We start from the raw sequence: 15144 nt of genomic DNA, 5'->3' as shown, positions 1-15144 counted from the left end.
ACAAAAATGAATGGAATAATGAAATTGTACAGCATTTTCTTACACATTCCTAGTAGTTAAATAAAACATTTCTTACGGAGCAAGTATTTCTACAGTGTCCCCAGGAAGGCTTCGCTCATGAGGAGTCAGGCTGGAATTTTGATGAATCCTGGCAAAAGATTCAGAGTGTTGCGACAGGTCTGGCCGTATATGGATTCGCTCGTGCTTCAGAAGGCCTGAACTCTGCTTGAATTTCTTACCGCACTGGGAGCATTTATACGGTTTCTGTCCAGTGTGGTTTCTCTTATGTCTAGTCAGGCTAGATTTGTTACTGAAGGTGTTGCCACAATCCGAACACCGGTAGGGCTTTTCTCCAGTATGGATTCTCTCATGTTTCACAAGGTTTGAGCTCTGAGAAAAGCGTTTCCCACAGATGGAGCAGCTATAGGGGGTCTCGCCGGTGTGGGTTCTCCCATGGACTAGGAGGCTGGAGCTCTGCTTGAAGCTCTTCCCACAGTCGGAGCACCTGTACGGCCTCAGGCCCGTGTGGTTTCTCATGTGTCTGATCAGGCTTGAACTCTGGCTGAACCTCTTCCCACAGATGGAGCAACTGAAGGGTTTCTCACCTGTGTGTTTTCTCTTATGCCGAGTCAGGCTAGATTTATTACTGAAGCTGTTCCCACATTCAGAGCACTTATATGGTTTCTCTCCAGTGTGCGTTCGGTCATGGGTAAGGAGGGCTGATCTTTTCTTGAAGCCTTTCCCACAATCGGAGCACTTGTAACGTCTCTCTGCAGTGCCGGGCTTCTCGTGATTCAGGAGACTTGATTTGTCACTGAGGCTTTTCCCATAGATTGGGCAGTAATGTGGTTTCTCCCCTGTGTAGATTCTTTCACGCTCACCACCTCCTGAAACAGAGAACTGCAACGTCAATTTTTATTTTACTTTTAAGGTATTTACCTCCTGCTTTTTGTGAACGCCTCAAGGTGCTTACAACAGTCCCGCCAAATATCAATACACAATAACACAAAAGACTATAAAGGCATGCATCAGCAATAAAAATCCAGGCAAATCCATTAATCAAAAGGGGTCAGATATTATAAAACACCATTGAAGATGAACAGTCAAAGTAAACGTCCATTGCCCTCTGCAGAAACAAAGCTTAAACACAGTGCTTCTTACTCCAGAGCAAACATGGCTAGGATCGGAATCCACACAGGGCAGTTCAATCAATAGTGTTGGCAGCAGACATGAACAGAAAGGGGGTATGCAGCAAGTGTGTGCTCGTCAGGATGTCCTACGTGGGCATCCCAACGCCCTCCCCTGCCACATCCCTTAATTGCATTATGGGAGGAGAGCTGGTCTTGTGGTAGCAAGCATGCATTGTCCCCTTTGCTAACCAGTGTGCACCCTGGTTTGCATTTGAATGGGAGACTACATGTGAGCACTGTAAGATATCCCCCTTAAGGAATGGAGTTGCTCTGGGAAGAGCATCTGCGTGCTGGCATGCAGAAGGTTCCAAGTTCCCTCCCTGGCATCTCCAAGATGCCAGGGAGAGAGCCTCCTACCTGCAATCTTCGAGAAGCCACTGCCAGTCTGTTTAGACAATACTAAACTAGATGGAACAATGGTCTAACTCAGTATAAGGCAGGTTCCTATGTTCATGTGGGGGCTGTTAATCTGAATGGCCCCTAAACAAATACACCAAGTACTTGTTTAAACACCAGACACAAGATTAATGGGTACCCAGGACGACATCCCAATGGGCATGCTCATGACACTGCCCCCCCCCCCAGTTCACATGTGCCTCAGCTGTATCGTTTGAACTGGCCGATCATGACTTTGTTCTGAATTGTGTTATTCAGTGTTTAAGTGTTTGAATACACACCTGCCTGCTCATGGTTCTAGGTTAGTGTTGAACTAAAACAGCCCTCCCAACCTTGCTATCAGGTTGTAAGGTTGGGTGGGCCATTTTGGAGAGGACACAAATGGAAGGCAAATATTTGCCTTCCTTACCATCAGCAGCGTTTGGGCTTCCTGTCACCATTTCTTCCATATTTCCTGTCCAGGGAACTCCAGAGTGAGGGTATGATGGATTATTTCCCACTCCTGCCCTCACTCCAATTTGACTTCAAGATAATGCCATGCAATGTTGTTACGAAGCGAAATTAGACAAAGGCCCGGCATCAGCCTGCAGCATCCTCAAGCAGCTGCCGGGCACCCCAGCAAAGAAAACACATTGATGCCTGCCTTTGGCTGTCCCCATGGAGAGGACTTGGCCACCGCCATTTTGTTTCCCAACATTATTATTATTATTTATTCTATTTCTATACCGCCCTTCCAAAAATGGCTCGGGGAGGTTTACACAGAGAAATAATAAATAAGTAAGATGGATCCCTGTCCGCAAAGGGCTTACAGTCTAAAAGAAACATAAGATAGACACCCATCTATCTTATGTGACTGGAGGTACTGTGCTGGGGATCAATAGGGCCAGTTACTCTCCCCCTGCTAAATAAAGAGAATCACCACGTTAAAAGGTGCCTCTTTGCCAAGTTAGTAGGGGTTACAATACCTAGGAGGAAGCATCAGTTTGGAGAATTGTGGGACAAAAATGGCAACCATCAGTAGAGCTGACATCTGTTTGTGTCAGATGCCTTTTTGTGCCTTACAGTGCCCAATATGGATGCAACTTGCCAGGGTACTGTAGAGAAAACAAGATGGTGGCTACCAGGAGGCAGCTGCTTAGAGGAGCACTGCTTTACACGGTAAGTCACCTTGTAAACATCAGAGGAAGCCACCCACATAGGAGGGGGCACACTGGAAGGCATTTTGCTAAGGGCCCCCATCAAACTTGGAGCCAGCCTTGCTTGACAACAGCATGGTCTGCAGAAATCAGCAGGTGAAGAGATACTCATAGGACGAATTGGGGTAACTCCCTTGGTTCAGTAACCAGGGTTCACTGGATGAAGGGTGGGATTCAAATTTAATCCATAATAATAAAATAGCCACGGTAGTCTAGGGTGTTTTTCACAGAGCAGGCTTTACCACAGGTTTACTACAAGTTTGAAGTTGCTCAAAAAGTGACGCAAAAAGTGGATTTTTTTTTACCCTGGGTATTTATTTATTTAGTACATTTATATACCACCTCATACAAAAAAGTCCCTGGGCAGTTCAGGATACAAAACCATTAAAACATTTCAATTTAAAATACAATAAAACTCTAAAACCAAAGCTTTAAAACTATAAACTAAAAGCCTGACTAAACAGGTATGTTTTCAGGTCCTTCTTAAAACACATTAAGAGAAGGAGAAACTCTAATTTCGTTAGGAAGCACATTCCTGAGTCCTGGGGCAATGCTAGAAAAGGCCCGGGTTCAAGTCGCCACCTAGCGAGCCAACAGCAACCGAACTTCCCCAAATGATCTTAACAGGCGGTGGGGTTGATGAAGAAGGCAGCGCTCTCTTAAATACTTTGGACCTAAGCCGTTTAAGGTTTTATAGGTAATAACAAGCACTTTGCATTTCGCCCTGAAACTCCTTGGCAGCCAGTGTTGTTCTTTTAAAATGGGTGTAATATGATCTTTTCGGGCAGCTCCGGAGACCAAGCTGGCTGCTGCATTCTGGACTAACAGCAGTTTCCGAACTGCGTACAAAGGCAGCCCAACGTAGAGCGCATTGCAGTAGAACCTGAAACCACTGAACCTGAAAAGTTCAGGCACCCCTGGTTAGTCACTTCAATGAATATGGACATGATGAAAACGATTTGAAATTTTGGTGCATAGAGAAGATACAGGCCCCTGAGAACAACCTTTCTAAAAAATCAGTGCTGAGAAGTGTACTGGATACACCAAACAGTCATGCCCCATGGTCGTCTAAATGAAGAGACTGATTGGAAGGCAGCAATGTTTAAATGAACCAATCATATCCATTTTGGTTCCTTGCCATTGTAATTGTAGATAATTAGCCTGCTTATAATACAGATGTTTGTTATTTTGTATCAATATGAATTGTACATCTGGTGATGATGGGTATCATCATCTAATTTCATCATCTGTATGAGCCTTTTTAATTCTATTTTTGGTATGTGTAGTATTTATTGTCAGTATTGTAATTTTATATATGACCGATCAGAAATATATTGGTCTTTTATGCTGCAGCCCATATTACTATACATTTCTAGGATCTCCCCCTTTTAGATAGTATTAGAACATGGTCCCCTTTAAAAAACTGACCTTTGAGTGATTGATACAATTTAATATATAAGGAACAGCTGAAAGCCTCCTTGAGCATATTTAAGAGAGGACAAATGTGGCTCAGTTTATGGCTCCGGTAACACTGCAAGAAATGGTTACATTTTAAGTTAATGCAGTTTTACTTTTTTACATTTATAACAAGGGCCCCACATATAAGAATAATAACGTGCTATTGAATGAGTAAGAGAACTTGGTAAGCTTGTTTCCTTTTTGTGTTTTTAATATGGTGATGCAGATAGGGAAACAAAGAGGGGATGGTAGTAATTTTCATAGAAGTGAGTTGTTTTATTTACAGAACTCTGGAGGAGTGATGAACCCATGACTGAGGAAGACTTTAATGTCAAAATGTGTTTGACCTACTGAACAAGACTTTAATACAGGCCTGCTCAACTTTGGCCCTCCTGTAGAAGTTGGCCTACAACTCCCATAATCCCTGGCTATTGGCCACTTATTGGGGATTATGGGAGTTGTAGTCCAAAAACAGCTGGGTGGCCAAAGTTGAGCAGGCCTGCTTTAATACTTTGAGAAGGCTTCTAACTGTTTGGCGATACAGCATGTCATCAATAAGTTTCTAAGTGGACTTTAGCTCATTTGCAAGCACACTTTCACTGCATATACTTTGGGACATTTTTATACTACTTTATTGGTACATGTCTGATGTTTTATATTTATATATAATCTTACTTGTGTTAAATTGCTCTATGTAAAATTTATATATAATCTTAATTGTGTTAAGTTGCTCTATGTAGAACTTTTAGTTCTTATTATTAAAATACACATTTTAATCTATAGTCACAGTTTTTAGTAGCCTAGCATTATATTAGCTTCCCCCTCACTGATCTTTTGTGGTGTTCAGGTTTATCATTTGGATCATGAATACATCCCGTTTTGTATTGTGATTTAGGAGAGTTAGGCCATTTCCTAATGAAGTTGACACGGAGAAATAGATTTTGGTGTCATCAACATACTGATAACACCCTGCACCAAATCCCCTGGTGATCTCTCCCAGTGGTTTCATGTAGATGTTAAAAAGCATTGGAGACAGTATGGAGCCCTGAGGGATGCCATACATAAGCTCAGATTTTGAAGAGCAACAGTCTCCAAGGGACACCACCTGGAACCTACCCGAGAGGTAGGAGCCGAACCATGCAGAGCCATGCCTCCCAAACCCTTCTGGCGCCCCAGAAGGATACCATGGTCGATGCTATCAAAAGCCACCAAGAGATCCAAAAGGATCAACGGAGTCAGATTTCCCCCATCAATGCCTAATTGGAGATGATCCAACAGGCCGACCAAGGCTGTCTCAATCCCATAACTTGCCTGAAAGCCAGTTTGAAACGGGTCCAGAGAATAATATTTATTTATTTATTATTTATTTGGTTTCTATACTGCCCTTCCAAAAATGGCTCAGGGTGGTTTACACAGAGAAATAACAAATAAGATGGAACCCTGTCCCCAAAGGGCTCACAATCTAAAAAGAAACATCAGATAGAGACCAGCAACAGTCACTGGAGATACTGAGCTGGGGGTGGATAGGGCCAGTTACTCTCCCCCTGCTAAATAAAGAGAATCATCACATTAAAATGTGCCTCTTTGCCAAGTTAGCCAGAATCCACTTCCTCCAAGACAGCCTGGAGCTGAGACACCACCACCCTCTCAGTCACCTTGCCCAACCATGGGAGGTTGGAAACAGGCCTATAAGTGCCCAATGCTGAAAGATCCAGTGCAGGCCTATTCAAGAGTGGTCTAATAATTGTCTCCATCCTGCCCTCCCTCAGAGAAGCATTAATGATCTTAACAAGGCCCTCTCTAATAACCTTGCTGCTAGATTGTATAAACCATGTTTGGCAAGGGTCGAGAGAACAGGTGGTAAGGTGCAGTGTCCCAAGTATCTTGTCCATATCCTCGGATGTCACAAACTGAAATTGATCCAATTTAACCACACAAGAGGAGTTGCTGGACACTTACACAGACTCTGCAGTAACTGTAGAGTCTAGTTCAGCTCAAATACGAGAGATTTTATCTTAAAATGTCACAATGGGTAACTGATGGATCCAAATACTCATTCAGGGGAGGAGGGGCATGTACTAGCCCTCTCTCAACCCTAGACAGCTCCACTGGACGTGAGCTTGCAGAAACAATGAGGGCAGAAAAGAACTGTTCCTTTGCTGCACGCATTGCCAGAGCATAGATCTTCCAATGAGCTCTGTGTTGTAATCTGTCAGATTTGAGCTGAGTCTTCCTCCACTTGCTCTTGAGCTATCTACCTTGCCACTTCAGCCCCCATAGTTCTTCCATATTCCAAGGGTTCTAATTTAGAAGTGGGTTGGAGAGGGCACTTAGGAGCAATCATGTCTACTGCCCTAGTGAGTTCATGATTCCAAGTCTGAACAAGGGCATCAACAGAATTGTTGGCAGAATCAACCTTCTAAGCCTTCTAAGGCTTTTTGGAATCCTATGGGATTCAATATCCTTCTCGGGTGGATCATACTAATAGGTCCTTCACCCCTGTGGAGGAGGGTTGAGGTTGTGAGCCCAACCTTAGCCAGATGGTGGTATAAATTGGGTTATGCTCTAACACGCAATGAAAATCCCAAATCGTGTGTGAAGTGCTCCCTGAAAGCTCGCAGGGACCTCAGGGTAAATCTGGCCGATATGTGAACGAACACCCTCCATTTTGGAGGAGTCGCGAGCTAAAAGCCCTGTATGAAAAATGCCCAGGACAAGAAAAGAAAATAGCTCTCTGTGTACCTAACTGCCTAATGAAGGAGAGGAGAAAGGCATCCTTACCCAAGGAGAAGACATTGCCATGGTTTTCCTGCATGATGACTCAGGTCTATTGCTTTGATTTTGAATCCAACAATCTTCCCTGCTCCTCCGAGAACTAGAGTTGCATCATCCATGTGGAGAAAAGATAAGGGAGAAAATTGTATTTAAAAAGCTTGGGGTAAAATGCTGAATAGTTTGGAACATGGCAGGGGCGTAACAAGGCTGGAGTGGGCCCAGAGACAAAATTTTAAAATGGGCCCCTCGCTGATACACACACACTTCACAATATATAGCACACTCACACTCACATCCCCATTATGAATATGGTGGATATTTATATAGTTATGTTTATAACTATATCATTATAAATATAACTATATACAGACCAAGCAAGAAAGCAAGATCCCTTCCCTTGAATCTCTTTTCTTGGTGAGTTTTTCAAAGGTGGGGGGGAACCCCTGTGGCACAGCCAATCTTTCAATTGCATGAATCAGCTGCTGCACACTCATCCAGCCAAGGCTGCATTCGGAGGGAGGGGAGGGGGATTGAACTCACAGAAGGCTTCTTACCAGCTTCTCCAGAAAACTCCACTCCCCCGCTTTACCCCTCTGCTTGCCTCGTCCCTCCACCCTAGCAATGGGGAAGAGCGCTCCCGGCTTAGAGTTGCTTCTGCCAACAAGGGCTTTGCTGCATGCATGCCGCCTTTGCTCCGAACTTGGGGTTGGCTTTTCCACGCAGCAGAGCGTGTAGGAGAGGAGAGCTGGTCTTGTGGTAGCAAGCATGACTTGTCCCTATAGCTAAGCAGGGTCCGCCTTGGTTGCATTTGAATGGGAGACTCCATGTGAACACTATGAGATCTTCCCTTAGGGGATGGAGCCGCTCTGGGAAGAGCAGAAGGTTCCAAGTTCCCTCCCTGGCTTCTCCAAGATAGGGCTAAGAGAGATTCCTGCCTGCAACCTTGGAGAAGCCGCTGCCAGTCTGTGAAGACAATACTGAGCTAGATAGACCAATGGTCTGACTCAGTATATGGCAGTTTCCTATGTTCCTAGCTGAGGGAAGAGGGAAGATCTTGGGCTGGCAGTGACTGTGTTTCTGCTTCTGCCCTACCTTTCTTCAGGTGTGTTCCATCTGTGGGGCTGACTCTGCTGCTTTAAAGCTCAGGCTGGGCCAGGGCCTGAAGGAGGGAAGAGGGAAGATCTTGGGCTGGCAGTGACTGTGTTTCTGCTTCTGCCCTACCTTTCTTCAGGTGTGTTCCACCTGTGGGGCTGACTCTGCTGCTTTAAAGCTCAGGCTGGGCCAGGGCCTGAAGGAGGGAAGAGGGAAGATCTTGGGCTGGCAGTGACTGTGTTTCTGCTTCTGCCCTACCTTTCTTCAGGTGTGTTCCATCTGTGGGGCTGACTCTGCTGCTTTAAAGCTCAGGCTGGGCCAGGGGCGTGAGCCTCTTGGCGTGAGCCGAAGGGCGAGAGCACAAGGCCTCTCGTCCTTGTGGCTCTCAGCCGTGGGGTGAGCTGCCTGGGGCCCTGAAGATCTTTTCTTTCTGCCCTGAAGAACTGTCTTCCCACAATCAAGAAGCTAGCAGGAGATCACGCAAGTCTGGTCTTGGTTTTTTATTAAGCCAAGAAGCCGTGGTGGTTTATTCTGGGGAGATGTGCCTGGGGGAGCCAAAAAGTGGGTCTGGAGTGGGGGCGGCAATATCACGGGTAGCGGGCAGAGGGAGGTATGGCGGTGGGAGTTCGGCAGGCCGTTACAGGGGAAATCGGTCCAGGCAATTGAGGCCTGTTCCTTTTTCCGGCCCTTCTCCCAACCTTCTGACCCTAGGAAGCTCTGGGAACACTCCTTCGAGGATTAGGGTGCTGCTGCTGAATGCCAGGTCAGTTAACACAAAAACATCTCTTATCCACGATCTGATTGTGGATGAGCGTGCTGACCTGGTATGCGTGATGGAGACCTGGTTGGATCCGCTGGGCGGGGTTGGTCTCTCTCAGCTTTGTCCTCCAGGTTTCCAGATCGTGCAGCAGCCCCGCCTCGAGGGTCGGGGAGGAGGCGTTGCAGTCATCTTTCGTGAGACTCTTCCCGTTTCCAGGTGCCCGGTCAGGCAATCTCAGAATTTTGAGTGTTTGTCCTTGAGGGTGGGCCTCCGAGATAGGCTGGGGATTCTGCTGGTGTACCGACCACCCCTCTGCACTTCAGTCTCCCTACCTGAGCTGGCGGGGGTGGTCTCGGAGGTGGCTTTGGGTTCCCCCAGGCTTATTGTTTTGGGGGATTTCAATGTCCACGCTGAGGCCCCCCTAGTGGGTGCGGCTCAGGATTTCATGGCCTCCATGGCAACCATGGGCCTGTCTCAATTGGTATCGGGCCCTACCCATGTGGCGGGACACACTCTGGATCTGGTTTTTGCCGACCGGGAAATAAATAATCTGGAGGTGGGGGAATTTGAGACCACTCCCTTGTCATGGACAGATCATCACCTGGTGGGGTTTAGTTTGACTGCTCTGTCTACCCTCTGCAGGGGTGGTGGGCCGATTAAGATGGTCCACCCCCGGAGGCTTATGGATCCGCTTGGATTTCAGACGGCCCTCGGGGAGTTTCCAGTGTCCAGAGCTGGTGACCCTGTCGAGGCCTTGGTTGATCTCTGGAATGGAGAGATGGCCCGGGCTGTTGACACGGTTGCCCCCAAGCGCCCTCTCCGGCTTGGTGGAGCCCGTTCGGCTCCTTGGTTTTCCTCGGAGCTTAGGGCGATGAAGCAACTCGGGCGACGGCTGGAGCGACGCTGGAGGAAGAGTCGTCACGAATCCGACCGAACACGGGCTAGAGCCCATTTTAGGGACTATGCCGTGGCGGTGGGGGTGGCGAAGAAATGCTTTTTCTCCGCCTCCATTGCGTCTGCTCAGTGCAGACAAACAGAGCTGTTTCGTGTGGTGAAAACCTTGCTCCACACATCCCCCCAGACAATGGGGGAGGAGCCATCTACAGCTCTTTGTGATCGGTTTGCCTGTCGCTTTGCAGATAAAGTCGCTTGCATCCGTGCTGACCTGGACTCCAGAGTTTTGGCAGTTCCGGCAGACGTGCCTTTGGTACCATCTGGTCCCGTTGTGTTGGATTCTTTTCAGTTGCTGCGGCCTGAGGATGTGGACAAGATCCTGGGCAGTGTGCGGGCGACTTCGTGCGCTCTTGACCCTTGCCCTTCATGGCTAATAAAAGCTGCCAGGGAGGGGACAGGTAGATGGCTGGAGGTGATCGTTAATGCTTCATTAAGGGAGGGCAGGATGCCATCGTGCCTTAAGGAGGCGGTGGTAAGACCTCTATTAAAAAAGCCCTCCCTTGATTCCTCCAGCCTGGACAACTATAGACCTGTGTCTAACCTGCCCTTTTTGGGCAAGGTGATGGAGCGTGTGGTGGCGTCCCAGCTGCAGAGGGTCTTGGATGATACGGATTATCTGGACCCTTTTCAATCTGGCTTCCGCCCCGGGTATGGGACTGAGACTGCCTTGGTCGCCCTAGTGGATGACCTACGCCGGGAACTAGACAGGGGGAGTGCGTCCCTGTTGGTTCTGCTGGACCTCTCGGCGGCGTTCGATACCATCGACCATGGTATCCTTCTGGGCCGCCTCTTGAGTATGGGAATCGGAGGCACTGCGTTGCAGTGGTTTCGGTCCTTTCTTGAGGGGAGGGTTCAGAAGGTGGTGCTGGGGGACTACTGCTCGGCCCCGTGGCCGTTGGCCTGTGGGGTCCCGCAGGGATCGGTCTTGTCCCCCATGCTGTTTAACATCTACATGAAGCCGCTGGGAGAGGTCATCCGGAGATTTGGACTGAGTTGTCAGCAATATGCGGATGACACTCAGCTCTATCTCTCCTTGTCATCTGATCCTAGGGAGGCGGTGGATGTCCTGAATCGGGGGCTGGAGGCCGTGATGGGTTGGATGTGGGCTAACAAACTGAAATTGAATCCGGATAAGACGGAGGTACTGTTGGTCAGTAGGAGAGCCAATCGGGTTGAGGAGATTTTACCGGTTCTGGATGGGGTTGCACTCCCCTTGAAGGAGCAAGTACGCAGCTTGGGGGTACTACTGGACCCGGCTCTGCTTTTGGAAGCTCAGGTGGAGGCGGTGGCCAGGGGTGCCTTTGCACGGCTTCAGCTGGTGCGCCAGCTGCGTCCCTTTCTCGAGAAGGCAGATCTGGCCACGGTTACCCACGCCTTAGTCACGTCGCGGCTGGATTACTGCAACGCGCTCTACGTGGGGCTGCCCTTGAAGAATATCCGGAAACTGCAGCTAGTGCAAAACGCGGCAGCGAGGGTTTTATCCGGAGCTGCCCGTTGGGAACATATCACCCCCATTTTGAAAGAGCTGCACTGGCTGCCGGTTCGTTTCCGGGTCCAATTCAAGGTGCTGGTTTTGACCTTTAAAGCCCTAAACGGTTTGGGCCCGGGGTATCTGAGGGACCGCCTGCTCCCACGGGTTGCTGCCCGCTTGACAAGGACATCTGAGGGGGCCCTGCTCCGGGTGCCGACAATGAGGGAGGCCCGGCTGTCGTGCACTCGGGACAGGGCCTTCTCTGTTGCTGCCCCCAGACTCTGGAATGCTCTCCCAGTGGCCATTCGTTCCTCGGACTCCATCACGGCTTTTAGAAAGCTTTTAAAGACTTGGCTTTTTACCCAGGCTTTTACATGATCGTTTTCTACTGCAGCTTCTTTGTGTTTTTATTTGTTGTATTTGTTGTATTGTTTTTATGCCTGTTTTTATGTTTTTATATTTTTAACATGATGTTTTTATTATCTTTTTACTGTATGTTTTTAACTTTTGTAAACCGCCTTGGGGTTATCTTTTTAACGAAAGGCGGTATATAAATGCAAAAATAAATAAATAAATAAATAAAGTTTCCCAGGCCTGTAGCCAGCTGCAAAATGAGAGGGGTGTGTGTGTGTGTTTGGAAGGAGGGGGAATTGTAACCCAGCGATCTCTTCTTGCTCCTTCTGGACTTTTCAAATGCGTGTGAAAGGTGCCGACACCGACACCGTGCACCCGCCAGCCAATGAGAGCCTTTCTGTGAGCCCTAACCAACGCCAGAGAAGGCTGGCTGGAGACGGGGAAGGAGGAGCCTACAAGGAGGGAGGCAGGGAGGGAGGATCGAGAGACAGAGAGAGAGAGATACTAGCTAGGTCGAAGGAAGGAATCAGGATCATAATGAAGGAAGCTCTGTGGGTGCTGGAGAGGCATGTGACTTGCCTCTGGGGGGCCCCTTGAGGTGTGGGAGCCCCCAGGCAGCCGCCTCCCCTTGCCTAATGGTAGTTATGCCCCGGAACATGGTGCTATGTGTGTTACACTTCCTCAGATTCCATCTGCCAGGCTAAAACAGCAAAAGGTGAACCTTGAACAAAACAGATGCCCCACGTCACAGGTTCCCAGTCTCCAGATGTTGTTGGGCTACAGCTCCCAACATCTCCAGCCACAATGAACTTCCAGATTGACTTTATTTAATCATTAGACCACAGCAAGACAATAAAAACTGATTTTAAAATGCCCAGTAAAATCATGTCTTACAACTCCATCACCAAGGGTCTTTGGCCACTGTGGCTGAAGATGATGAAAATGATAGTCCAACAACATCTGGGGACCCAACACTAGGAGTCCCTGCCCGCAGCAATCGATTAGTTAAATACTGATAAAGACTGAAAACTCTTTTCTCTTTTCTTTTTCTCTCTACCCTACATTGGTAGGGTATATCCTCTATACCCTACATGGTCTCTATACCATCAGATGCCTCCAAGGTTTCTGAAATAAACGCAATACTCTTTAAAATGTCACAAAACTCTTTTTAAAAGTACTAACATAATAACAGCTCTACTGGATCAGGCCCAAGGCCTATCCAGACCAGCATCCTGTTTCGCACAGTGGCCCACCAGATGCTCTGAGAAGTCCACAGGCAAGAGGTGATGACATGCCCTCTCTCTTGCTGTTGCTCCCCCTGCAACTGGTATTCAGAGGCATCTTGCCTCGGAGGCCAGAGGTGGCCTATAGCCATCAGACTATTATAGAAATCGAATAAATAAACAAACAAATATTAGCCATTGAGATCTGGGGATGGCAGGGACTGAACCTCTGTGGCTGAGCTATGGATTGTTCTTTATTAAAACAACAAGAACTACTGCTGATTCCTGGCAGAGATAACATGGGAAGGTTTAGTATTGCCTCATCACCCTTTCTCCACCCTCCCTAGGAGATGGGATAATGAGTGGGGAAAGGAGCCGCAGCTGCTAGGCACAAGATTCAAAGAAGGGTTTTGGAGAGAGCCTGGAATGAAAGCTGCAGCATCCTAGGATGCAGGTATTTGGCCTGTCCGACATAATTTGCTTCTGACTTGGCTTGGAATGATTTGCAAGCTTCCAAAATACATCAGATTGGTCGGCGGCCCGGGTTCTTTGATCCCATTGGCCCAATGGTGGCTCCGCCCCTGTGTAGCAATAGGGTGGAGAAGCAGTAATTTAGGACACTCTCACTCTCCTCTTCCCCAGGAAGCCCTCTGTGCTACCTGTCCTGGAAATATGTCCCTGAGGGTTGCGCTGGATGTCGGCCACTAACTGGCAGCAGCTCTCCAGCAATTCAGAGAAGGATCTTTCCCAGCGCAATCTGGGGATGGCAGGGACTGAACCTCTGCGGCTGAGCTATGGATTGTTCTTTATTAAAACAACAAGAACTACTGCTGATTCCTGGCAGAGATAACATGGGAAGGAGGCAGCAAGCAGCCGGGGGTCTCCTCATGTGTTGCCATGGTGCAGAGCTGCACCGTGGCAATACACGATCAGAAAGCCCGGGTTAGCGGAGCACTCGCTCCGCTAACCTGGGCTAAGGGGAGGGCTACTTTGGTGGGCTAGCTGCCATGCAACCACCAGGCTTGCATGCGAGCCCGCTGGTTCTCACAATGACCGGAAAGCGGGCTAAGCTCCCTTAGCCCACTTTCCAGTGATGTGAGAATATCCTCACTTTCTTTGATCTGTCCTGAATCTCCTGCCAACCAGTTTCTGGTGTTATGGGGTGGGGGTGGGGGGAAGTAGTATATAAATAAATAAATAAAACAGACCTAACCCCAACTCTCCCCACTCTCTTATTTGGTTGGGCCCTCGATATTTATCCTAAGAATGCACCTTACAACCAATGCATGCTTCTTTGAACTTTGTTGGCCACCTGGTTCCCCTCTGCCCATCCCAGAGCGCCTTTTCTTACCAAATGAGGCTCTGGGCAATCCTGTAGTCTTCTCTATCCAGTCAGTTTCTTTGCTCTCGCTTCTCTTCCTCCCCCACTCGCACGAGCAAGTCTCCCTGTGCCTCTTTCTGCAATATCAACAACTCGCTCGTTTAAACTCACCCTTGCTGCTGCGCATCAATGATTCAGTCAAGAACTCACACGCCCTGGATCCATCCTCGCAGGTCGCTAAGCCGGATCAGAATTCCAAAGGCGCATGCATCAGTTGGAAATGAAGGGAGTGGGAGCGGGGATCCAGAGTTCTAGTTTTACCACCTTAGTCGTGAGTACAACATAATAGTTGGTTAAAGTGTGTCTCTCCAATCCGGATTAACGGATCTTAACTGTGCACCTTCCAAAAACCGAATTGAAAGCGGGCTTTCGGGGGAAACGCAAACCAGTCTAGTTCAGTATCTCTCTCCTTATTGTAGATTTTTGGTACACCCCCCCCCCACCCTTTTGCCCACCCTCTCAAGGAGGCTTTCCCTTTATTTTCCGCTTCCTATCACGTGATTGAAGCCATCCACGCCAGAGACCTGGCAAAACTAGCCCGACTAATCTGCTGATGGAGCACATGGATGGATGATCGGGGAGGACTAACATTTAAACATACAGCCTCTGACCTTGGCTACAATCTCCGCTTCAGCCGTTCATTTGCATGGGGCTCTTCTCTTTACCAGCAATAAAGCAAAAACCACCCTGGGGCGTTTGGCAGCCCCAAGCCAATGTGACGATGTAGAAGAAAGTTTTTCACAGCGGTATGCATAGAACAAAGGAAAATGATGAGAGACTGTTTTCTGTCGCCGAAGCACAATCCAAAAAGAAACACTAGGGTGACGCTAGCAACAGCCACTGGGCTGAATAGGGATGATTGCTCTCTTTCTCTTCAGCGTAAGAGAGCCATCT

At 48.1% G+C, this 15144-nt stretch overlaps 1 protein-coding gene across 7 annotated transcripts in view; it reads right to left on the bottom strand.

The window, feature by feature from the left end:
* LOC128343118 (zinc finger protein 239-like) overlaps positions 1-15144 on the bottom strand; it is a 24755-nt gene extending 9611 nt beyond the window's left edge. For 3 of the 7 annotated variants that reach the window (XM_053291663.1, XM_053291661.1, XM_053291657.1), the window contains exons 1-3: positions 14362-14696; positions 7022-7115; positions 77-887 (exon numbers count right to left, since the gene is read on the bottom strand). In XM_053291663.1, coding sequence (XP_053147638.1) covers positions 77-887; positions 7022-7055 — 845 coding nt within the window. In that variant the 5' untranslated portion in view covers positions 7056-7115; positions 14362-14696. Of the gene's footprint in view, positions 1-76; positions 888-7021; positions 7116-9468; positions 9489-14220; positions 14328-14361; positions 14697-14861 lie in introns of those variants that run through there. The other 4 variants (XM_053291659.1, XM_053291658.1, XM_053291660.1 and 1 more) reach the window with 4 other exon arrangements.

The sequence above is a fragment of the Hemicordylus capensis genome, chromosome 2, assembly GCF_027244095.1.
Source record: "Hemicordylus capensis ecotype Gifberg chromosome 2, rHemCap1.1.pri, whole genome shotgun sequence".
Lineage (NCBI taxonomy): Eukaryota > Metazoa > Chordata > Lepidosauria > Squamata > Cordylidae > Hemicordylus > Hemicordylus capensis.
Note: the sequence above shows the minus strand (reverse complement) of the source record. Positions and strands in the feature narration are given on the sequence as shown.